The sequence below is a fragment of the Poecilia reticulata genome, linkage group LG7, assembly GCF_000633615.1.
Source record: "Poecilia reticulata strain Guanapo linkage group LG7, Guppy_female_1.0+MT, whole genome shotgun sequence".
Lineage (NCBI taxonomy): Eukaryota > Metazoa > Chordata > Actinopteri > Cyprinodontiformes > Poeciliidae > Poecilia > Poecilia reticulata.
Genome location: NC_024337.1, coordinates 2,690,349 through 2,715,411, shown reverse-complemented (window position 1 = coordinate 2,715,411; position 25,063 = coordinate 2,690,349). Strand labels below are relative to the sequence as shown.

General features: G+C 39.8%; 1 protein-coding gene across 4 annotated transcripts; it reads left to right on the top strand.

Moving 5' to 3' along the window:
* Positions 1–789: 789 nt before the first annotated feature.
* Positions 790–24,038, top strand: usp19 (ubiquitin specific peptidase 19). 4 transcript variants are annotated; one of them, XM_008412793.2, is made up of 27 exons: positions 790–908; positions 989–1,149; positions 3,070–3,457; positions 5,008–5,136; positions 5,244–5,380; positions 6,118–6,615; positions 7,169–7,547; positions 8,379–8,535; positions 8,623–8,694; positions 8,881–8,996; positions 9,412–9,653; positions 9,752–9,950; positions 10,746–10,879; positions 10,992–11,150; positions 11,268–11,378; positions 11,460–11,570; positions 11,671–11,772; positions 12,782–12,922; positions 13,006–13,124; positions 13,205–13,348; positions 14,531–14,907; positions 16,036–16,146; positions 16,237–16,453; positions 17,845–17,997; positions 18,115–18,281; positions 18,975–19,147; positions 20,580–22,470. In XM_008412793.2, exons 3-27 carry the CDS (start codon positions 3,235–3,237, stop codon positions 20,841–20,843), a joined length of 4,635 nt encoding a protein of 1,544 aa, XP_008411015.1. In that variant the 5' UTR covers positions 790–908; positions 989–1,149; positions 3,070–3,234; the 3' UTR covers positions 20,844–22,470. The 4 variants fall into 4 exon arrangements, with proteins under 4 accessions (XP_008411015.1, XP_008411016.1, XP_008411014.1 ...); XM_008412794.2 differs by having other exon boundaries at positions 790–1,149; positions 9,418–9,653; positions 20,580–22,471; XM_008412792.2 differs by having other exon boundaries at positions 790–1,149.
* The last annotated feature ends 1,025 nt before the right edge of the window (positions 24,039–25,063 follow it).

Below are 25,063 nucleotides of genomic sequence, written 5' to 3'. Positions count from 1 at the left end.
TTACTATTTCAGAAAAAAATGTTTATCCATTGTCACTGGTGGCCATGCTAACTAACCTTATCATTCCTGACAGACTCTGGGAAGAAGCTGTAGCAGGTATGCCAGCATGATTGACAGTGTTAAGACCCTCCTCCTGGATTTTTATTGGTTGAGTCTAGTATCACTGAGAGCACTTGAAGAAGCCAGGGGAGCTTGATTTTTTTCCCCCACAGATTAGCTGTCTCTTCATTATCTGTACGAGATGTACAGATTAGTACACATTTGTTTTTGTTTTGTTCTATTTTACAACAAATGTGTAAAAAAATTTTTTTTTGCACATTTGTAAAAAAACTGAACATTGTTTTTTCAATAATCACATATTGCCACGTTGAAAACATTATTTGTTTTGAATGCAAGCACTCTCCTTATTAGGTGTGAGCTTTCTGATGCCACGTTTTAGTCAACGAGCCTGCTGAGCCCGGTTATTTCCACTGGGGACTTAGTTGCATAATTTAACTTAAATGGCAAATTACTGGGTGTATTTTTTCTTCTCCCCCCCACCGCCCTCAACATTGAATGATACTTTTTTTTCTGTTTATCTGAAAATCTATATGACGTTAGTTACGTTAATAAATGTATTTTATTTTTTAAGTTTACTTTGCTTTTAATTAACAACTGAACAATGTAATTTCGCAATGATTCTGAGACTTTTGTTACCTGTAAAGTAAACCGACTGGAGATCTCTCAGCCTCGCAGGACCCGAAGTTGCCAATGAGCGAGCGAGAGAGAGAGGGAGACTGTATTCAGATCACGTGTGCGTGGTATTCAGGAAGTAGCGCAGACTGGCAGTCATTTCGGGTCTGGTGGGGCAGTATATTTTGTTTCCCACAAAGTAGGTTCTACCCGCCGAAGACAATGACACAAACGCAGTAAGTTCGATTTTGGACATTGTGTTTTTCCTTAGTATCGGAAAAGCCGTGCTAGTTTGACAGATATGGGTCCTGGTTAGATGTAGAACATTCTAGAAACACCGTAGACTRCGGGGGTTTCGAGTCCGGCCAGAAACAGCGCAGCAGCCCGAGGCCGTGAAGAAGCTTAGCAGCAGCCGGAGAGTGCGCTAAGGAGTCGCCCGCTATTGTGAGTTCAGGCGGAACTACAATCACGTTTAAGGTAAGTAGGCCTTCAGTTTCACTGTGATAGGAGATATTAGGGTTTAAAACACCCGGAAGCTTGTTGTCACGAAATTTCAGTAAGCGTTTATTTATTGTCTGGTAGCCGTATCAACCCTTTCGTTTCAGTTACACTTAGCATGTTGCTAATGACATTAGCCGTTGAGCCTTTCCTGCTCTCTGCGGGTAGAATGCTGCTGCATTTCAGGTTTAGCGACCTCACCTATGAATTTGCACTGATAGTGATGATGACAATAATAATAATGGATCAATACAACCTTTACAGTGAAATTATCGGAAAGGAGAAGTTAGCGCACCAGTGAATAATTACTTTGTTTACACATGTACGCTTTAGTTAAGTCTAATGACTAAATGTAGTCATTTTTTGACGCCGCAGTAGTGTAGTTAAATGTCACTTTTTAATAGACATGAGAGGACATTAAACGCTATTATTTTCAGGCGGCTAGCTCACCAGCTACTGAGCTGCCAATTGTAAGGGCAAGTCGTCTAATAAAGCCATTTGCTTTTATGAGCAGGGTTCGTATCTCGATAAATGCTCACTCTTATAAATTTATGTTGCTCTATTTATTTACTTTTATCGTACGGTACTTGCTGAATGTTTTGTTAGGCTAGGGAAAAGAGGGTAGGATAGGCTCTTTTGTAATGGCCGTGTTCCCTTTCAGCGTTATTTGAAACCTGCTCCTAATTGGCTTAAAGCCCTAATGTTTGTATATAAAGGAGCTTCTAACTCTTTTCGCCCCAGCTTTATATACCTGAAACACCAAGTAACGTATTTTTGTACGTTTTAAAACATACATATTTCACATCAAATATTTGCTAATTCATATGACTGATATTTAAAATCCAGAAATGAATGTATTCTTCAGAGATACATTCAGTGATTAAATTATCTTTAAAAGTTGATAACAGGAGTCTCGGATATAAATCCAACACTACAAACATAATGATCCTTGCAAAAGTATTCACATTTTTTAATCTAAAAAAAATTGTGGTAAACTTTTGTATTCAACTTGATGCCCTTAATACCATCAAGTGCAGTCGGTTGCCCTCATATGTCACATAATTAATATATTTTGTGTGTATTTTAATCTCAGTAACTATCCAGAGGCTTTTTAGGTTTACAAAAAATAATCAGTGAACAAACAGCATGCTAAGATGTGCTTATGGAACAAGCAGAACAAATTAAATCTGTATTATGAACATAAAGCGCAAGGTAACGGTTTAGAAGTATTGCTGCATACAAACTGATTCAAAATGGAAAGTAAGCTTTTGAAATTAAAGTTTACACGCAATATTAAACGCAGATTGAAACAATACACTTTATAATGAACATACACTCACAAAAAGTATAGAAGATAATGATGGAACGAGTTTTGGAAGTTCAGAGCTAATTATTGGTCAGTCACTGTATGCCGCTGTGTGATCTACTTTATCTTCTGTTTTTATTTTTATTTTTTATTGTCACTGCTGCTTTATAGGTGCTTCAAGTCATGTTCTCGTTTCCAGGTAGCTGTCCGGTTTGGTTTGGTTTAATTTCGTTTCACATGAAACCCTCTAAACCAGCAGTTTCTATTCTAAAGTTGTGAAGCTAACTTGAGGTTTTGTTAAAACAAACGTGGAGTCTACGCTAAATGACAAAAGATCATAGTAAAATGTTTTCTCTGATAAATGTCGAGATTGAAAATACTGCAGTGTTTTTCATAGTAGCTGCCGCCAGGGGGACGCTGTGGGGGCTTTAGAAAGTTGGAGGGAAAATGAGGGGGAAAGAAACTCAAAAATAAAATAAAAAATGTATCTCAAATTTTTCAATCTTAAGTTTTTTATAATTTCAATTTTGTTTTTCATTATTTTTTATTAAAATCCAAGTTAAAATAATTTAATGTTATTTCTGATGCTGCAGGTTCCGACACCGCGATCAGCACCCTGATTCTGTTCTGGGAGAGTTCCGACCAGTATCGTCGCCAAGATAGCCGGGCCAGGCAGGAAGAGACACACCTCAGATTCCGAGCCCAGCAGCGGTAGTGATTCTGGCGACGGGCGGCCGGTTAGCGCTAAGTGCCTGAAGATGGCCAGCAGCGGCGGGGACCGAGTAGCTGGTAGCGAGACTGCGGGGCGTCGTAGTGGGGCTCAGCAACGAGGAGGCGCTAGGGAAAACGGCTCAGAACAGACCAGCAGCACCAGTAAGAAGAAACAGAAGGACAAGGCCAACCAGGAGAGCAGAGAGGCCAAGAGGGCAGCAGCAGCAGCCAATGCAGCACTGGACGGTGTTCTGGCAGAGGTCAAGAAAGGTGAGAATAAATAAAATACTCATGCTACTGAAGTAACCAGTTTATTTGACTGGTTGAAATTACTGTGGGTAATCACTGGATAACTTGGGAGTGGTGCAGTGCTGCTCCTCTGTTGCTGTGTTTCCATTACAAATGTGTCTTAATTCTTTTATATTCTGCTAAGATAAAAAAAACACACACACAATTTTGCAATTGCATTGTTTCTGTTAAATAATAAATTAAATTGAAATCGTGCATGAATAAGCTTGTTTATGCTATAAGTTATTTAAAATCATGGCAGCAACAGATGTGGACAGATGCATACATTTATAATGCAGCCATGGCACTAGTGCTCCTCAGTCATCAGAGGAGATGTAGGTGTCTAATTCAGACGTTGGAGCAACAAACAACTTACACTTGGCAGTGGCTATGTAGCCCTAATTTTTTTTAGAAATTGTAGATATTTTGGTCTTACAGGAGAACTCTGGATTCAACACATGGGGTTGACTCACAACTTTTTATGAACTGCCTGATGCCGTGGGAGCTCTGGTGGAACCAGCTGCACACTGTCCAGAATAAAGAAACAATTGTTCTACCACTTCCTGTTGTCCTCTTCAATGTTTTCACCCGCAGTAATATTTGGTTGTTGATTGCATAACTCGTGATGCGATAAAAGTTCTTTCATTGCAAATTTGCGAAATGCATCCATTTTGATGGGGCTGAAAAATGACCTCATCTTAGCGCAAGAACTTATCAAAAATCTTAGTAAAGGGTTAGTTTTGATTTTCTGATGAAAGGTCTTGTGAATTTATTTCCTATACATATATACACTGCTCAAAAAAATAAAGGGAACACTTAAACAACACAATATAACTCCAAGTAAATCAAACTTCTGTGAAATCAAACTGTCCACTTAGGAAGCAACACTGATTGACAACGGGGACCCTCGTCGGGTCAATCAGTGTTGTTGTGTTGTTTAAGTGTTCCCTTTATTTTTTTGAGCAGTATATAAAAAACATGTTTTCAGCTGGAAGATGTCATATCAGCTTGAGCTTGTAGAAAATGGGAATGCATTACAATAATAGCTATTCTGAGGTTCACTGTTTTAGCCGATTCATCACTTTAGAAGAGTTCAAACTGAAAATGATTATCAGTGAGATATGCTATAATAGTATAAACGGTCTGATTTTTTTCTAAAATTTAAACGATGTCCATTTATGTGTGCAAAACATCTATTTCTGTTAAACATTTTGTGTAGCAAGTGCATACTTTCATAGGGATATTCACATCAGTGTTTTTATATGTGGAAATGGTGGTTTTTCCATGTGCCATTTTTATTTATTCTCCCTCTATAACTAGAGTGTCGTTTTTGTTTTATAGACCTCTGGATTGTTGCCTTCATTTTGATACTAGAACAATTTTGACCTTGCAGTTTTTTAAATGTGATAAATTAATTACGACCATTTTAATGTTTCAGTAGCATGTTTTCTGAAGTTCAGATGGTCATGTGTATTTTTGTGTACTGGTTTACTTCCAGTACTGACTGGTTCAGTTCTATAACCTTTGTCTAGATGTGTTTGTGGACTGGAAGCAGAACGTGAATGAAGTGACAGTCAGACTGCGCTGTGGAGACGGGGTGCAGAGGACAGAGGACATCGACACCACTTTCACCGACACAAACTGCAATGTGTCTTTCCCAGGTTGGCTTTGCTAAAACCTTAATAACTGCAACTAAGTAAAATGGATTCAGGCAGGTGTTTGTAAATATTCCTTTTGACTGTATTTTGGTTTGTCTCTAATTGTTCAGATGGGCGGCAGTGGAGCTGTCAGTTGCAGGAGGAAATCGAGGCCTCATGCAGTAAAGCACAGTACAAGGAGAAAGGTGGATTTTTGCATCTCATTTTGCACAAGAAGATTCCGTTTCACATTTGGCCGTCTCTCAAGGTGAGTCGCTTTCAATGTTTTTCTTCCTCTTTTTGCTGTCCTTCAAAATACGTCTGCGTTCAAACTTTAGACAGAAATATATTTTACTTTATTACTAAAATTACAATATGCATCTGTCTAAAGTTGTGAGTGGGATTGCAAAGCAGAGATGTGAATCTTTCAATGTCTTTTGATTCCATTTTTAGGGTCATGATTTGACTTGGAAACTATTTTTAATTCAGAAACCAATTTGTCTATTCAAACAGCCTGGAGATATTGTTGAAATTATGTGACTGACGAGATGAAAAGACTGTAAAGAAGTGGAACATTTATTTAAAACATTTCTATAAAATTATAAATACTATGCTGCATTATGGTGGACATGTAATTCGGTATGCAGTATACTCGCAAATAAGAGCGGCAAAAAATATACAACTTAAAAACATTTTAAAATAGATTTTTGAACATTTTGAATCAATTTAGAATTCCCATGACTCAGAATTTTGATTCTATATAAAATTTAAAAAAAATCTGCATCTCTATTGCAAAGCAACAAAAACTTTATATTTCCTTTAATGAACTTGGTGGTTTTAAATACAGAGGCCAAAAACCCACTTAAGATGAAAGACGACCAGAAAAAAATACCATTTTTCTCTACAGTTACTTAATTTCAAAAGCTAATTGCTAAGTTCACCATGTTGGCGTTTGTTAAATGGCCTCATTTCTTTTCTTTTCTTTTCTTTTCTCAACTCTTTCAGTCAAATAAGAAGGAAAAGGACGTGGCCCGACCAGAGTCCAGAAATGAAACCAAACCCTCCACCTTGAAGTCGTCAGAGAAAGCCAGATTAGCTTTAGAGCAGCTGCAGCCTCGGCCTCCCTCGTCACCTGCACACGACGAGCAGAGCCGCAGCGCTGGCAGGCCCGAGCGCGGCTTCAAGCGCTGCTTCAAAAACAAAGCGGGCGACAAGGCAGCCGCGGACTCGGTCCAGGTGAAAAAGGGCTCCGATGACCGCTCGGGCGCCAGCATCGTGCCAAGGGCAGCCGCAAAAGGCGAGCAGCCATCTCAGGAACACAGTTTGCGGCTGCCCAACATGAGCAAAGACGCAGAAGGGGAGCCCACCTCTATCAGATCTACTGAAGATGCTGGTAAAATTCCTCACCTCAGCTCACACAGACATGAAGACAACAGAGAAGAGAAGGAGGGAGGCAGCCAGGAATCTGGAGCACCAGGGGCGGCTGCTGGAGACAGAGCTCAGGTGAGACGGTGCTCGTCTAAAGCCTCTGCTCATTTTTGTTCTGAGAACCACTTATTGTTTCAAAAATGTTTCAGATTCTCAAGCGTTTGCCCTGGGAGAAGTCTCTTGGTCAATCAGAATGAAGTGTTTTTTGTTTTTTTTTTATCACTATTATTATTATTTTATTATTTACCAAGTTGTAAAATGTTGGCTGGAGAAATTATCTACTACAGTAAGAACCTGGAAAAATTTTTTTTTTCATTTTCTTTGTTTAATTTTTTTTGTTCAGACTTTAAAAGCCTTGTGTGGTTGGGATCTTTATCACTAAAATAAAAGGCAATTCTTCCTTTTCATTAGAGTGAAAAAATATCTCCTTGTATCACTGCAGCCTGGATAAGGAAGACTTCTGGACATGCTGATATCATGTTACACCTGACTTTGGTTTAAACTGAAATTTGGTAACCTGCTTCCTTCTGGAGAAGAAAAGTAGTGAATATTCAGTCTAAAGTCAATGGAGCGCTAACGGATGTCTTTGTTGCCTCCAGAACACTAATATCTATCTTTTTGTGTGAAGGTGGTGAAGACAGACGAGTCATTAGACATGTCCGAAACAACAATACCTGGGACTGACGGCCAGCTAACGGCTCCTGAAATCACCGATTGCTTCCAGAACCCAGCCAAATCCAACAAGAACACGGATTCTTCTCCACAGATGCCAAGAGATGGAACTGACCTTGAGCTGCAAGAAAATCCCACCAAGGGCGAATCCCAGCAGGACGCATTCACATCCCAGCAGCCTGGGATAACAGAGACGCTACCAGAACTGGCTGCCGGCGCAGCTCACAGGCAGAGTCAATCAGCAGATCTAACGCCGAAGTCGAGCACTTCTGACGGAGAGGAGAAACGGGACCAGTCAAAGGAAGAGCCCACTCTGGATGTGATGCAACAGGAAGGTTGGTTACAAATGCAGAATCAATTTAAATGGAAATGTTTTGAGGAAGCTGGGATTATTCCAACTCTTTAATCATTACCATTAGTTTGAGAACGTTACGAACATTCCCAGAAATTGTCCTAAGGTGCGCTTTTGGAAATGAAAATACAACGGTGGACTAAAAAAAACTAGTGTTTCTGTATAATCAAATAATCTTTTAAATAAACAATATATTGCTAAAGATTACTGATGCTTTTTTATCTGAAAACGGAGTGAGCTGAAGGTCATACCAAACTTCATTGTTAAACTGGACGTGAATATGAGTGGAGCAGAATGCCAGGTCCATGTTTCAAAAATATCAACAACCTTGTCTCTGCCCTTGCAGTGCAAATGCCCTAAAATCTGCGTCCCCCTATTTACATTGCTATTGATACTTGCAGTTTGCCATAAGGCTTTGATATTTGATACGTACATTTGTGCTGTGTTCTCCAAAATGAGCCTTCAAAGAGGGATCATGTAAATGCCGGTACAGGAGCATCTTCCAAACAGACCGGTTTGAATCTTAGGTTGCTGACATACGGTAATCTGTGCTGAGTTCAGTGTATCAACTATAAACCCAGCTTAACTCATCTCTATCACTGTTACTGGCGTATAAAAAAAATTAAATAATCAACACTTAGCCTGGTGGGGGGGGCAAAGTAAAACCTGGTGGCCTGTCAGGCTTCTAATACCCTGGGGCTAAACCGTGATCACATCCTGTCCAGATAAATGGAACTGTGAGGAAGCATTCTGTATTTTCTTATTTATCACTTGTTGGCTCAGGTATTTTTTTGTCTCTAAAAATCCCCTGCAGCCCCCGAGCCAATGGTCAACCTGCCGTTGGTGAAAAACGACTCATACGAGAAGGGCACAGACCTCATGGTGGTCAACGTTTACATGAAGGGAATCTGCAGGGAAACAGCCAGAGTCATCTTCAGAGAGCAGGACTTCACTCTCATCTTCCAGACAAGGTGGCTCACCTGAAAATGCTGCTAAAAAGCAGAAGCTTTGCTTCTTTGTTTATCAGAACCATTGACTTATTGTTTGCTCTTTGACAGCGATGTGAACTTTCTTCGGCTTCATTCAGGCTGTGGGCCAAACACAATGTTCAAGTGGCAAGTTAAACTCAGGTAGCTGCTCTGCTCGGATTTCCTTATAACTGGTTAATAACAGCATGAAGGAAATTGTCTAGTTGGTATTTCCAACTAATACTAACACTTTGAAACGAAGGTCTGAAAAAGTGCAAGTTCTGCATGAAGTTGATGGCATAAAGGCGAGCTATTTGAAAAAGTGTGATGTGACCTCCTGTGTGTCAGGAACCTGATCCAGCCGGAGCAGTGCAGCTACTCCTTCACCCCGTCCCGCCTGGACATCACCCTGAAGAAGAGACACAGTCAGCGCTGGGGTGGCCTAGAGGCCCCGGCCTCACAAGGTCTGCTGCCAGCTTTCTATTTAGTCCCATTTAATTCTCTCAAAGACTTTAAAGAATGTAATAATTCATTTTATTTGCTCTTTCTGTTGCTTATTTTGGATATTTAAAAAGTCTTCTAGTCCCAGTGTTAAATGTTCATTAGAATTTTAAAGTTTATTGATTTTTTTAGAATGTGTTGTTGCATTATTATACCTTTGCCCCATTATATTACTTGAAATCAACAATATTATTGTTTATTGTGATAACCTCTGGGCCAATGTATTGTCCAGCAAAATTTATTGTGGCAGGCTTAGCTTTCTACAGAATTGTTTTTAAGCAAAATAAATCATTTTTTAGGAAATCTGTAATATTTAGCACAATTCACGGTGAGTCTGTTGGTGATCTTCTAACCACAAGCTCTGTTGTCCTGTTTAAGGTGCAGTGGGTGGTGCTAAGGTTGCTGTGCCCTCCAGCCCTGCCTGCATGGAGAAGAGCCAGCCAGGCAGCAGTCAGCACAGCCTCCCAGCCAAGGAGGAACCCCCGAGGGTCGGAGAGGAGCCCACCAAGGTGCCCAAGGCGTCTCCCAGAGGAGTGGAGGAAACTGGTCTGGATACTGTAGCTCCCCGCTCCGTCTCTGAGCATGTTAACATCACCAAGGCGGAGCCCACAGTAACCACGGTGAGGGGAAAACACAACAGGTTACTCCAGCTCAAGCAAGCAACATAAACTAAGATGTGTGTGAAGATAATTTGGGAAATGTGTGCTTGTGTTTCAAGCCTCTGCCCAAGCCTACTTGCATGGTGCAGCCCATGACGCATGCACCACCTGCTGCTAACGAGTGCCACGAGGAAGAGGAGGAGAAGAAGGTGTGTCTGCCTGGATTCACAGGACTGGTTAACCTGGGCAACACCTGCTTCATGAACAGCGTCATCCAATCCCTGTCCAACACCAGAGAACTCAGGGATTACTTCCATGGTAAACACAACCACGTTACTGCTCTGGGTGATCCATGATCATCTAACCAAGAACCAAATGGTTTATTCAACATCAACAGAATTTATCTGGATCACTTTTAGCTGTTCAAGCTTTAAAACATTAGTGATTAATGCAGAACATTAGGAGCTTGTATAGAATTAGTGGAAACTTCAAATTTGTAATTGAGCTAATTTAATTAACTGAAATTAATTTATTGCATTTTAATGAAAAACTATGTAAAACAAGCAAGATTTTCAATTCAAGTACCCTTTTTGCTGCTGAATCACTCAATAAATAGATATACGAGCTCAACAAAAAAGGTATTTATTGTTTTTAATCTGTTTGGATTTTTCAATTGTCAAATAGATGCAAAGTGTTATTGTAGCCATTTAGCTGTCAGTGTTCCAGGAAGCCCTGATCATTGATGTAACTTTAGAAATGTGGACACTGACATCGGCGTTGGGGACCTCTGTGCTGCTGCTACATGTTTAGCATTGAGATGCTAATTTGGCTTGAATAGTTTAGCTGATAAGCTAACTCCTTTCACCACAACTTGAGCTCAATGACAGTCAGCATCCCACCAGTTACTTTTTTGAAGCAGAACTGAACCAAGAGAAGCGGTTTTATTGTCCATTGATGTTTGCAGATGTCGCTTGTGCTTCAGATTTATGGGCGTACTAGAAACATGCGATTACAAAGGTTCCGATTTGAGACTTTTCTATGTTTAAATTGCTTTACTATAAGGTGCTGATGTTTTCCTGTCTTGGTTAAAACCTCCTGATCTCTCCCTGTCAGACCGAGCGTTTGAATCCGAGATCAACTGCAGTAATCCGCTGGGAACCGGAGGCAGGCTGGCCATCGGCTTTGCCGTTCTGCTCAGGGCTCTGTGGAAAGGGACTCATCATGCCTTCCAACCATCAAAATTAAAGGTATTTTAATTAAGCGGGATTTTCTAACTTGCTTGGAATATTTCTTCCATTTCTCTCACAATCCTTTTCACGAGTCTCGTCTGAACTCCTACGTTCCCTTCTGATCTCGCAGGCGATCGTGGCCAGTAAGGCCAGCCAGTTCACAGGTTATGCTCAGCACGATGCGCAGGAGTTCATGGCGTTCCTCCTGGACGGACTCCACGAGGACTTGAACCGGATCCAGAACAAACCCTACACCGAGACGGTCGACTCTGACGGACGGCTTGATGAGGTGGGCTGGTTGTGAAAAATTGGCCCCATGGGAGATTTACTTTTTTTTTTTTCTATTAAGCAAAACCAAGTCAAAATTTGCTTTCAACTGATTGTTTCTTTTTTCCTGTTGTTGCAGGTGGTGGCAGAGGAGGCATGGCAGCGGCACAAGATGAGAAACGACTCGTTCATCGTGGATCTGTTCCAAGGCCAGTTTAAATCCAAGCTAGTGTGCCCCACATGCTCCAAGGTAACATTCAGCTCCACTAAAACGTGGGATGACAGACCTGGCTTCACCCCGTCTCAAGCTCCCTACTATTTCTTTTTACAGGTCTCCATCACCTTTGACCCCTTCCTGTACCTCCCAGTCCCGTTGCCACAAAAACAAAAAGTGCTCTCTGTTTTCTACTTTGCTAAAGAACCTCATAAAAAACCAATCAAGGTGAAATGATCATTTGTGCTCTCTGCTTCTCCTGGTTACCTGACATGACCATTTGCACTTTGACCCCCCCTTTAACACACTTTTCCACTGTGTGTCGTAGTTTCTGGTTAGTGTGAGCAAGGAGAACTCCAGCACTGCTGAGGTTCTGGAATCCATCTCCAGGAGTGTGAGAGTTAAATCTGAGAACCTCAGACTGGCGGAGGTTAGTTTTTCTTTTGATTTTTTTGTTGTTTTTTTTATGTACATTTTTATTCTTAAGATTTGTCTATACACATAATTTTGACCAATGTTTTGCAGAAATACAAGCCAAGTTTACATATTCTTGCATTTTTTGCACAGAATTATTTATTGCAAATTTTCCACACAAATGACCCAAAATATTTAGTTGAAGTGATGCTATTCCCCACCTGCAAGTGGCAGTAATCATTTTTTACTGCAGTGCTGCCTCATCCTTACTTGCTCTCAAGTTAGTTTGTGATCAATACAGCAAGTAACAAAAATCCAACTTTAAGTTTAAATAATAATAATGTTAGTGTCCAAATCCATGTGCTTCTCTTTTTCTTCATCTTGATCTAAAATGAAGATTTTTAGATGGGCTTAAAGAGAAAAAGATGACAAAATTCCTAAGAAATATTTCAAAAATAGCCCCTCAAAATATTGGCAAAAATTTTTGCAATTCTTTTTGATTGCAAAAAGAATTACAAAAACAATTGTGAAATCCTTGAAGGACTGAATAAATCTGATTCTTATGTAAATGCAGAAAACTATATAATTCAGTAATTATACAGTTTTATTATAATTAACAATAATAATTAGTGCCAACTAAAGTAAAAACAGCCATTGAATACCATCAGTAGTGGAACAGAAATGGCTGAGATTTTCATATGTTGATAGATTTTTTAGTTGTTTTTTTTTTGCTGCAAATTCATCTTTTGTTCCAAATAATCAAGTGGTCACTAAAGGAATGTTGCTAGATATTAGGCTACAAAATGTTTTTCTTAATTAAATAATTATTACATTTTTATTTTCATCTTTAAATACGTTTTTAATGTATAAAATAAGCTCAAGTAGATACGTGGAAAATGTGCAAATTATTACAATATTTTTTATCCAATTAATTATCAGAATAATCAGTGTACTAAAATGACCATCATACGACAAATGCTTAAGTTTTCCTGATGGGAGTCCTTGTTCTTCTTCCTCTCTGCCAGGTGGCGAAAAATCGCTTCCAGCGCATCTTCCTGCCGTCCCATTCTCTGGACACCGTGTCACCGTCTGATATGTTGTTCTGCTTCGAGGTGCTTTCTAAAGATCTGGCCAAAGAACGAGTGGTGCTGCTCAGAGTGCAGCAGGTAATAAAGAAAACTCTTTTCTTGTTCTGCCCGTTAGCTGAGGTGCAACGATCCAATCTGAACGGCTCCGTTTTGCCTTCCAGAAACTCCAGGTGCCCAGCATCCCCATCTCAAAGTGCGCTGCCTGCCTGAAACCTCCGGTGTCCGAGGAAGACAAACTGAAGCGGTGCACCCGCTGCTATCGAGTGGGCTACTGCAATCAGTGAGCATCATGGAATATTTCAGAGCCGAACTGCGAATGTCTCCAGCTTTGACTGTATTTTCTCTCTTCTGTACCCCCAGACATTGTCAGAAAACTCACTGGCCCAGTCACAAGAGTCTATGTCGCCCCAACTCTGAGAACGTAGGCCTACCCTTCCTCGTAAGCGTCCCAGAGTCCCGCCTGTCCTACGCCCGCCTCGCCCAGCTGCTGGAGGGTTACTCCAGGTAATCACACCACCTCAACTGCTCACCTGTTTGATTCATTTTGACTTCCTCTGCCAGTCATTTTTATATTAAACTTACCCTAACAAAAACAGGAGTTCTGTTTTTGTTGGGAATAAAACAATATTAGATTAGATCATCAGTGTTTGAAAGAGTTTGCTTTGAGATCATATTAATAGAATGAATCAAGATGCAGATTAAAGGGGCAGTACTTGGTTTAGCTTTGCATCCTGTTATAATGTTATTTGGTCATCAAAAACATACTTGGAGTTTTGCCTTGAGTCTGTCATGCATGTTTGACAAATCCTTTAATCTCCATGGTAACCATTCAGCTATTCACAAAGCCTGGTTGAACCAAGTGCCGCCTTCAAGGCGCAGCTCCTCCTGAGAGCTGCAGTTTCCAAGCTTCTGCCTCACAGAGCAGCCCTTCTCTGCTCAGCTCCTTCAGACTAGCCAGCAGCAATTAGCAAACACCTGGTGGAACTGCTTAGCTCATGGGAGCTACTTCTCAGTGAAGTTCTAGTAAAAATGTTAAAAGTGTTAATAAAGGATCGACGTAATGACTTTCAAAAAAGCAGGAGTTTTAAAGAGACGGGACCAATTTTAAGGTGTTAAATTATAAAGTAAAATTTCTTGTAAAAGTTATATTTCATATACATAGGTAGCTTTTTATAACAGTTAAAGGTTACATGGTTACTTAATTGTGCTATAAAGTGGCACTACGTGCCTGGAAAAGATACAATATTGCCCCTTTTAAGAATTTGTGATTAACATTCTAAAAGGAATTTTAATTCATGTCGGTTATTATCCGCTATGGGATTATCATAAGTGATGCCTCTAAATGGCAAATTGAAATCCTAATCTGAGGCTCTTTTTATACTTTTTCTTTTTTTTTTTTTTCTTCTTAGAAACATTCATGGCTTTTAAATCATAACAGCTGTGAAACAATAGAAGATGAACACAGTTGTACTTTTATAGTTTATATGAATTCTGCTGCTGTGTTGGTGAAGATCCAAGATATTACTTCAAAATATCTTAAGTCAAAACCATTTTGTAGATGTGTTTCATAAATGGAAAAACTCAGAATCTGTACCACCACATCAGCTAAAGAAGCAGATGACTGTGTGAATCCTGATGAAACCAACTGATCTGTAACTAAAACCTGGCATTTCTCCGTCCCTGCAGGTTTTCTGTGAACGTATTCCAACCCCCGTTCCAGTCAGGCAGAACGTCTCCTGAAACACCCCAGTCCCGGTTAGACGTACCGCCAATGGTGCTCAGCTCTCCTGACGGTGCTGGAGCCGGAGACGAGACCAAGGGGGCGGGCGGTGATGTACAGGCTGGCGATGCTGACTTGGAGAGTCCCTCTCTGCCACCTGAGCTCCAGGGGGAATACAGCCAGGCGTCGGCCATCCACTCCGAGGCGTCTGGTTCCTTTTCCCTCTCCAGCACCCGGACTAAAGACTCTGGGTTTTCTGAGTCCGTTTCCTCCACTTCCTGCTGCTCTCTGGATCCTCAGGCTGAGAAAGAGACAACATGTGAGAAAGCGGTGCGGCCAGAAGGTAAAAACCAAGAAAAGGTCTCTCTTTATATTCTACATCAGGCATCACTAAATGGCAGGCCTTGGTCTGAATCAGGGCGAGTGATGGCTCTGGCCTGAACCCGCCTCCAACCTGATTAATTCACAAAAATAGATTGTTTTCATGGAGTATCTGTTCCAGCAGGAAACGAGCAAAGATGCCACACTGACCAGTTTAAACTTTTTTGTTGTTGTTGTTTTTTACAGGTTAATTTTGTGATACTCCTTTAATTTAAGCACTTTATTCATTGTTTAGTAATGGTGTTGACTTTTTTACTTGAAGTGTAAGTCTTCAATTCTGTAGGCTTGGACCTTTTCACATTAATAGAAAAGGGGTATTAGACTCTGTTGGCATTTTTAAGATTCATTTTATTCTGAGGTTTCTGTCTTAGTCCAGAACGCCTTAAGTTTATTTGTTTCAGGCTACTTTTAAATATGGTAAGATGCTGAATGTTTACTATAAAGTGCAAATTAATAGTTAATATGTGAACATACTGGTAGGAAATGCCAGTTGACAGAAAATATTGTAAAGTATTTTCTACTTCAATCATCCCTTCTGTGAGTTGTCCGACGGAACATTAGGGCCAGGCTACAAGAAGTTTTGTATATTTAAAAGAATATAGTCATAATATTAGCAGAAGAACAGTTAGAAAATTAAAAGGAAAAATGTAATTTTTATGGAGAAAAAAACCCCAGCATAGAGATCTTATGTGACCATCTCAGTCCTCTTGATAATTTGATCCCGGTGTTTTAAAAGATTTAGTTTGTCAATTAGATATTATCTGTAAAACCTAAACTACTGTATAACTTCACAAAATCCTCAACGTTCATTTTAATTTTTTACTTTTCATGTTGGAGATCTCATAAAATTACTTCATTCTCCTAATATTATAACTTTATTTTCATAAATTCAAAGTCCAAATCAATAGAAGATGGCCGCCCTGGGCATGCTGACATCACTCTGAACTATGAAAACCCAAGGACTGTATTGGTGGAATTAAGAAAATCCAGATTTTTCCAAAAATTTAATCTGCCAAAAATTCAACAATTTGATAAAATAGATTTATCGACCAGCACTAACAGATTCTTCTTCTTTGGTTTTAATCTGCAGCTGCAGTAACAGGGTACCAACAGCCAAGTGAGGCAGCGTCGGGTCATGCCAGTCAGTTCTACATCGGTCTGCTGGACTCGAACAACAAGGAGCAAAGGCTGGATGAGAAAGGTACAAGAACGATCATCGGTTCTAATTAGATTTTAGTTAAAATGCAACTTTGGTTCTTGGCTTTAATTTTCCCTCGTACGCTCTCTGCAGAGGATTCTCTCGCAGACGTGGTAGATGACGCGACCTTGGAGCTGGTGTGGAAGAACAACGAGCGTCTGAAGGAGTATGTGCTGGTCAGCTCTAAGGAGCTGGAGTATGAGGACGACCCCAGCTCCATGAGCGAGACGGCCAGAGCGGGACATTTCACCCTGGAGCAGTGCCTCAATCTCTTCACCAAGCCTGAGGTGTTGGCACCTGAAGAGGCCTGGTAGGGACAAACATTTACCACCTCAGTCCCTCCTAGGGTTCCAAAACATTTTTCCCAATACAACTAAGAGGCGTGCTTCCAGGACTGCAAAACCACAAAGTCGTATTTTGTCTCTTAGTTCATTTGAAATAAGACAAAACTAACTTACAACTAACTTTTCAGCAAGATGCAGGAAGTAATATTAAGTAAAACATTCCTTAATTTTAAAATGTACTAATTACACTGGCAGATTATTTCACTTATAACAAGACATTTTCCCCATGTTGTAAGTGAAATAATGTGACTGTGGTATTGGTAGTTTTCTCATCAATATGAAGAAATGTTTTATTTAATCAAGCTCCTATAGAGGGATTATCAGTCGACATAACATTGTCAGCAGCCGCTCTACTGCGCATGCTGCCTTCGGAACGCAGGCAAGAATACATCATTCTAACTATTGAAACTATTTACAATTAGGTTATAAAATAATTTATCTTCACTCAGCGCAACTCCCGCATGCAGCTTTGCAGGGTCTGCAGTTTTCAGTGGCTTTAATTTTAGCTCATCATCTCTGTACCTCACGCTACCTTCCATTCAGCCTGCTGCATTTTTAATTTCTGAATTTCTTAGTTTATCAGCTGCCTTGATGGGTGCAACTACATCCCCGTTTTCCCTCTAATAGTGACCAAACTACGACAAAATTATTTTATTTATCTTTTGCATGCTAAATCTGGATTCCCCCCTTTTTTTGTCTTATCAAAACTTGCGTTTTCGGAAAACCCTTTTCTGCTCACCTCCATGTTTGTCGTCTTTAGGGGGACTGGACATATTTCATTGAGACCAAATGATCTTAGTGATCAACTTGCCTAAAAATTGCTTCTAATGGGCAATTTTCTCTTGTCATTTATTGTCTCACCTGCATTTAATGGTTATGGGTGATTAGGACACATCTCATTCACTAATGTTAATTTGGTAGTTTAACTTATTTTATCACACTGTGATAAACAGTTTAGTACACTGTCTAACATCCTAGCTAATGTTAAAACAATAAGATAAATGCAGGCAACCATGGCAACCAGTGAGCGTTTAGTCGCCTCTGTGGCTCTTCCATCAGTCAAGTTGCGCACGCATCCGTTGTTTATAAACAAATAATTCCGCCATATCTTTCTAAAAAGTTACTTGTACGTAAGTGGAGTTTTTTTTTTGTCTTATTTCAAGCGTACTAAAATATTTGCTCCAAAAACTTGAGTGAAATATGTGGAAATTTCTGCCAGTTCTCTTGAATACAGAACCAGTAATTAAAGAAATGTCTGTAAATGTAATATTTCTTTGACATATTTATGGAGCTGTTGGTGTTCCTTGTTGCGGAATTTGTTATATCTATTTCCTCCCTGCTCCCCGACTGCTTTCAGGTACTGTCCAAAGTGCCAGCAGCACCGAGAGGCCTCCAAGCAGCTCCTGCTGTGGCGTCTGCCGAACGTTTTGATCATCCAGCTCAAACGTTTTTCCTTCAGAAGCTTCATCTGGAGAGACAAGATCAATGACATGGTCGACTTTCCTGTCAGGTGATTGCAGCTGCTGTGAACTGATCTGAGAGTTTTTAGCATGTGACAGCACAATATGCTTGTTAGAAGGGAAACATTGGTGAAAATCTAAACCTCTTAAACAATTTTGGGTTTCAGGAACTTGGATCTGAGTAAGTTCTGCATTGGCCAGAAGGATGAGATGCAGCAGGCCCCCATCTATGACCTCTATGCAGTCATCAACCACTACGGAGGGATGATAGGAGGGCACTACACGGCATACGCTCGCCTGCCCAGTGACAAGAACAGTCAGCGCAGTGATGTTGGTAAGTTTTACTCCTTCCCAAATATATCTGTGTACTTTTGCTTACTCTGATCGTGATTCTATTTTTTTTTTTTTTTACGCAGTTTAAAAAAAACTTAGACTTTTGGGCTTTAAAGATATTATGTAAAAGTCTTAAATTAGTGTCTAAATTAAGTTCTTAAAATGTCTTAATTTCATTAAGAAAATTTAAGATGGCCTTAAATATGTTAATCACTGATCCTAAATTTTGTCGCAGCTGGATTTTTTTTCTCTTCTTTTTCCCGCAAATTTTTCTGTCAGGCAAAAGTTTGAGTCACCCGCAGACATCCTCATTGCACTCTGTTCCTCAAGGCACAGACCGTCTTGAATAGCCAGCTAGTTGCCAGGCTAATATACCCTTGCTAGCTAGCTAGATTTTTTTTTTTTTCCATCTGTTATGGGTATAAATCCAGATTCCCATTTTGTTTTACCATTGTTGATTGTAATTCAGAAACTTTCTCCAATCAGACCTTATATTTATATTTTTTTCTGTCTTAAATTTTACTCAAAGTGAGATTAAAAAAGTCTTATAGTCTTAATTTTGGCTTGCTGAAACCTATAGATACCCTGTAAAAATGCTGTGACTGATTCACATCAGAACATCACTAGTTACTTTCTGTAAATGTGCTCCTTTATTATATTGCATTCTGAATTTGTCTTCCATGTGTGGCTACAGGGTGGCGGCTGTTTGATGACAGCACCGTAACAATGGTGGAGGAGAGCCAGGTGGTGACGCGTTACGCCTACGTCCTTTTCTACCGCCGCAGAAACTCCCCTGTGGAGAGGCCACCACGTTTCCTCTCACCCGGAGCCGAGTCAGCTACAGCCACAGGAGCCTCTGCCAGCCAGGTGAGGGCGCCACAGCCATAACAAACCACAGGGTTTTCTTTACAAAGAGGCTTTGCTTTTATGTCCCGGGTTCTGATCTGTACTTTAAATGAAAGGTTGATAATTTCTTCAACCATAGTAACATAAAATAAAGCTGTTTATGTTAAATAGTGCTGCATAATCACACGTTGATTAGATGTTCACATTTACTTTTCAGAGGTTTGGTGCAATAAATGTTCCAGCCACTAGGAGGAGCTTTTAATTGGTTACAAAACAGCAGCATGTGTGTGAAATGTCTGAGAAACGACACCCATTAATCATAGATTTTTCTGCAAAGGTCTCCTTTAACCGATTCAAAATGTTTTAAAAACAGCTGCGCATTTTATAACGCCTCTAAGGGCAATAAATCCATTTTATCACTTAATCCAATTTCCTATTTCTGGAAATGTAATTTTTGGAAAATCAGGTTGTTTTTCCACCAATGTATTCCTTGTGTTTCCATATTTTAGTGACGTTATCCCACCCAGAGCCACCATCTTGTTTTCTAGCTTGTATCTATTTGGACTCCTAGAAGGGATGACTGTAGAAAGTGTTGGAAAGTATTTAGTCATTTCTTATGTTTTATAAGAAAAAAGTGAGGGAAGAAATAGTTTGTAATCAGAAATAAGGTTTTGTAAAAAAAAAAAATCTGATTTCATTTTGAAGCCAATATGTGCCACTGTAAGCATTTTGCATTTGTCTTCTCTGTTGACATTGGCAAAGTAAAAAAGAGACATTTCCTACACTAGCGAACTTTTGTTGTTGTTGCTGCAAAATCTGTGGAAATCTGAAACGGAGTGGTTCATGTAAATGGTGACATCACATGATATCATTTCTTTAAATTAGCCTTTTGTTTTTTTTTTAAATGGTAATCTTTTTAAAGTTCTCATATTTTTGACTTGTAACATTCAATGTCCCTGTGGATATAATTGGTTGTTTTTATCCAATAGGCCAGCATGTGAAGTGCAAGGAAAATGATTCATGGTTTTCAAAGATTTTTATGAATAAAACTGTTCTAGACAAATCACTCTAAAATCTTTTTTTTTTTTTTTTTTTTTGCTGCATTTTCAGCTCTATTCATCTAAACACTTGTATTCCAATTGCTGTAGCATGATACTGCCACCACCATGTTCCACACTGTGGATCTGGTGTGGTCATCTCTTAAAACCTTCCACCCTTTTCCTTCCATTTCACTTCTGTACTCCCATGTATTGATCCGTGACACATAAATGAAACTTCAGCTCATGGTTCCAGCCTCTAAGTGGTACGAATACTTTGTGTTAAGAGCTCCGGCCTGCCTGTCGTCCCTCCTGCTCAGCAGGCAGCTCACTGTGGCGTTACCAAGTGTGATCTGAGTGTTTGTTAGAAACTCGCCTTTTCCCAGAAGCTGACACCCGGTTTCCGCCAATCGCAGGCCTCTCTAATATGGCGGGAACTGGAGGAGGAAGACGAGGGGCCCGACGAAGGGCCTCGCGGACTGTTTCGCTCCGCACTCCGAAGCCGACAAGCACAGAGGAACAGAGGCGAGGAAGAGGCAGGCGCACGCCGCCGCCGCAGGCACAAGATGTCAGACTATCCCGATGAAGACTGCGTGCGATATCTAGTGGTGGCCACGCTCACTGCAGTCATCGCTCTCTTTATTAACTTAGTTTATCCCTTTCTATACAGAATCAGATGAACCTTTTAATAATAATGCTTTCAAATATGACAAATACCTTTCTAATAACTGAGGTATTTGAAACGAAGATTGCACTACATGCTTTCTGAAAGGATTCTATGGGACTATGGTAATGTTTCTGTAATAAATGAGAAGTAGTCTTATAGACGAGGCTAAGGTAGATGTATAGCTTTAAAACTGCAGTATGTAACTTTTGTTAAAAAACAAAAGTTATTTACATATTTGTTAAAACTGTCGCTATGTCCTGACTATATGCTATGTGTTAGAAAGCTTATGAAAAGATCCATATCCTCTGCCTCCTCCCTGAGCTGCTGTTGCCATCTGAAGAAACAACCAACCAATCAGAGCCAGAAGGAAAGTCTTGGCAATGTCAGTCAGTCTCATGTATTCACTGCTCATTGTGCTAATGGTTGATAAACAACTTACTATTACAGGAAAATCCTTTATCCACTGTCATTGGTGGCTATGCTAACTAGCCTTAGCATTCATTACAGGCTACGCTAGCTGCAACGTAGCAGAGAGCAGGGTAAGAGGCCTGTCCATGAAAATGATTGGCACTGCCGAGGCCTGCTTGGAGAAGACAGAGGAGCTTTTTTTTGTTTTTCATCTGTCTCATGCCATACTGTCATGGCACAGTGACAGTTTCCAAAAGTAAATAATATATATATATAAAGTTACATTCTGCAGGTTTAATAAGCCCACTCTTTACTAAGTGATCTGAGGTCAGTAATTATTACCTGGAGCAGACTTGATGAGCTAAAAGCTGTGGAACTTTCTAGTTGATGCTTCTTGATTGGGAACCGGTAGTTTGTCTGCAAGGCTGTTTGTGGGTCAGTGACATTAGGAGGGCTAATTAGACTGAAGTAAGGAAGCTAGCCTGAAGCTAGCTGCTGCTGCTGAAGGAAACCTTCATTTCTCTGCACAAGGCTCCTGCAGTGAAGCTGCAACCTGAAGGTTCTTTCCTCCTGGTTCTTGTCGGGTTTATTCAGTGGATTTAGTTTAAAATGTCCTATTCTTTCGTATTTTACACGTTCTGTATGTTTTCTGCACTGTAATCTGTTTATTTTAATGTAATTTAGGTATGGGCTGGGCTGGTATTCAAAATGCCACAGCATAAATATTTCAACTCAAACTGTTCAAGTTCCTTTATAAATACAGTTAGATGATCTGAAGATGAAGCTCTGACTGAAACCACTGTAGTGAGCAGAGGATGCTCATGATTTATCCGCCATGTTTCTCCATTTTCTGAATAGAAGGTGGGGCTTCTTTAGCTGAACTTAGCTTTTTAAAATTTTGTGTTCAGCAACATGTGGGGGAGGAGCAGTGCTGTTACCTTGATTCCAGAAACCATCCCATGCCTAATAACAGCTCATTACGTCTTAATTTGTTTGATATATTTTTACATGATATATTTAAAGCCACAAACATACTTTACATTTTGGAATGAAGTGTAGTAAGCAATATTTTTTTCTTTTAGTCAAAGCTGCAGAATAAGCTTCAAATTTCAGAATTCTGTTTCCTTCTGACTATATATATATTTTTTGTATTTTAAAGCACTATGAGAAATTGTACCTATATATTTTGAAGAACATTTCTTTTGTAACAAAGTATGTACATATATATATTTTAAAGTAATTGAATTTAATTTATAAATTGCAAAACGGCAGCAATATCAACATTTTTCACATTTCTGCCTTCTTTCTTTATGCAAACATGTTTTTTAAAATGATTTTCCGAGAGCATTTCTGAGTCTCAGGGAAAGCGGTTCTAAAGCAGCATCAGGTGGTCTGTTATCCTCAAATGTTTTCTTATAAATTAAAATTAGGGTATATGAATGCTTGACTCTGATATATGCAATATGTCTCGTTTTAATGCGCTTTTAACTTGGACATGTCATTTTGAGCTTGATGTGAAGAGGCATGAGGAAGGTTGCAATATCGTCATGCAGGGAGCACAATCACTACTGTTCTGATCTGAAATGATCCAGAGTTGAATAAGGCTGAAGGAATCTGAGTTAGTAGTTTGAAGCCACCTGTAAAATGATTAAAATCAAAGTAATATCTTTTCATTTCCTTCCAGTACTGTATTAATGCTGCTTTCTAAATAAATTCACACTACAACCTTGACTGAAAGTGTTTTTGTTTTTTCCTGTTTCTCTAGTGTGAATGTTTGAGGATCCTTCGTTTAACTGGTGATTTATCTTCCAGGCCTCTAGCCAGTCACTGTTTGGGACAGACCTGGACCCTGAAGGACCCCCCACCCTCACCCCGGAGGTGCCAGCTGACATTTTCGCTCACTCTGCGGAGTGCACGGCACCGTCCTACAGTAACATGGAGGAGGTGGACTAGTTGCCGTGGCGTCCAAAAAAAAAAAGAGGGTTTCCAAAGCTCAGTTGTCGATGTGGTCAACCAGGGTATCGACTGTTTTCATTTCGACTCGCAGAGCAGCAGTGACTTTCTAAACATAACGCGTTAGGGTTTAATAAGCTGGCATATGTCTAATTCATCACTGCAAACACGGCTTCCACACCTGCACCATGCAGCCATGTTTCAGAGGTCAGAGGATACGCTGTTGTCAACCATCAGGGCTGGTCTGAAGCTGAAAACCTGGAACAGATCAGACCGGACTGGACCATCCCTGACTGATGCTTTGGACTTTTAGGCTAATTCTGTAGTTTGATTGGTGCTTGTTTAAAATGTGTGTAAATTATTTTTGAGTTGTTTTGCTGCAGCATCTCCAGTCAGTTGCTTTGTTTCTTTCTGCAAGGGGGGACATGAGTTTCTGTTTTCTTAAAGATTTTGCCTTTTTTTTTTTTTTTTCTTCCCCCATTCTTGTAATATTTGATCCTGTGGATGTAAGTGTTAGAGGGCTTTGGTATAAACTGAAATATGCATGACTTGATTTTTGTACAGGCTGTAATCGCCCGCCCTGAGCTGAAATGCTATGTTGCTCCAGTTCACTGTTGCAGGTTTGTCTTGAGTTGTCCAGTCTAACCCCTGCAACGTTCGTCATAAACTGCAGATATAAAGTAAGAAAGATTATTAATCCTGCTGTGGAAACTATAAATGGTTGATTAAAATAAAACTGCTGATGGAAAAGCCTGCAATGTTTCCACTCATCTGGACCTCTCAATTCAGGAGTATCTGAAAAAAGTGCATCTGTAAATAAAACTAGTGAAGACTATTCATATTTGAACCTGTCGTGTTTAATTTTTTTTTACTTTTAAAATTCCTATTTCCACTGAACAGCAGCTGGTTGTTTTGCTTAAACCAACAACAGTTCGTCTTTAAAAACCTTTTATTTGAAGTGTTACGATTAGACACTTAATACAAATCAGTACTTCAGTGTTGTTTTAAATTATGACATTTTTCTAATTTTGATTTTGTTTAGATGTAATGGTGGGAATAGAACTACTTATGATCCAGAAAATGTGGTCAGTTTGACTTTCCCAGTTGGTAATTAATTTTTCACATAATGCCAGCGTGGGTTGAGTAACTTTGTTTCTCTTACAAGAAAGAAATTGTCATGACTGATATTAAAATTTGTTTGATCTGAAACATGGAAATGTAAGAAATAAAAAAAAATTGGGGGTGGTGGGGTAAGCACAACACTATAAAATTATCAAGAGATGTGGCAATCCAATAAATAAAGTAAATATGTATTTTGAAAATGTTTATTAGTTAAAACTAGCGCTACGTTGACAGCATAATGTGAGACGACCTCCCCCTTTCTTTCTGGTAGCAGATGGTTCCCCACACCAGAGTGCAGTGAGCGCAGGCCAGTTAGCATAGCCACGGATCACGGTGGATAAATGGTTTTCCTGGAACAGTAAGTTGATTGACAGCTCTAAGTCCCTCCTCCTGGCTCTGATTGGTTGTTTCTGACCGGTCCATTTCTGCAGATTACTGCTAGAAGGCTTTTTTTTTTTTTTTTTTTACACAGATTTGTCTTGTACCATATTGTTGCAACATTGTGACGGTTTTAATAAATCTGGGAGGAGAAAGAAACGTTATGAAAGTTGCATACTGCAGCTTTTAACAGATAATTTAATTGAGCTCACCAAATCGTCCAAGTGGTTAATGGAACTGCAGTAAAACTTGAGAACAATTCCCTGGGCCAGACTTTAGAAATTTCTTAGAGGGCATTAGCCCAGGAGCCAGATTGCCTCCGCATCCAACCCCCGCACCTCCACCTCCAGCTCCTCCAGCTCCTCTCATCTC

Excerpts from the sequence above, each read along its gene's own strand:
- usp19 (XM_008412793.2), top strand. The coding sequence starts at position 3,235 with ATGGCCAGCAGCGGCGGGGACCGAGTAGCTGGTAGCGAGACTGCGGGG. Across the intron at positions 5,381-6,117 it reads ACATTTGGCCGTCTCTCAAG|TCAAATAAGAAGGAAAAGGA; the intron begins GTGAGTCGCTTT and ends CAACTCTTTCAG. Across the intron at positions 7,548-8,378 it reads GGATGTGATGCAACAGGAAG|CCCCCGAGCCAATGGTCAAC; the intron begins GTTGGTTACAAA and ends AATCCCCTGCAG.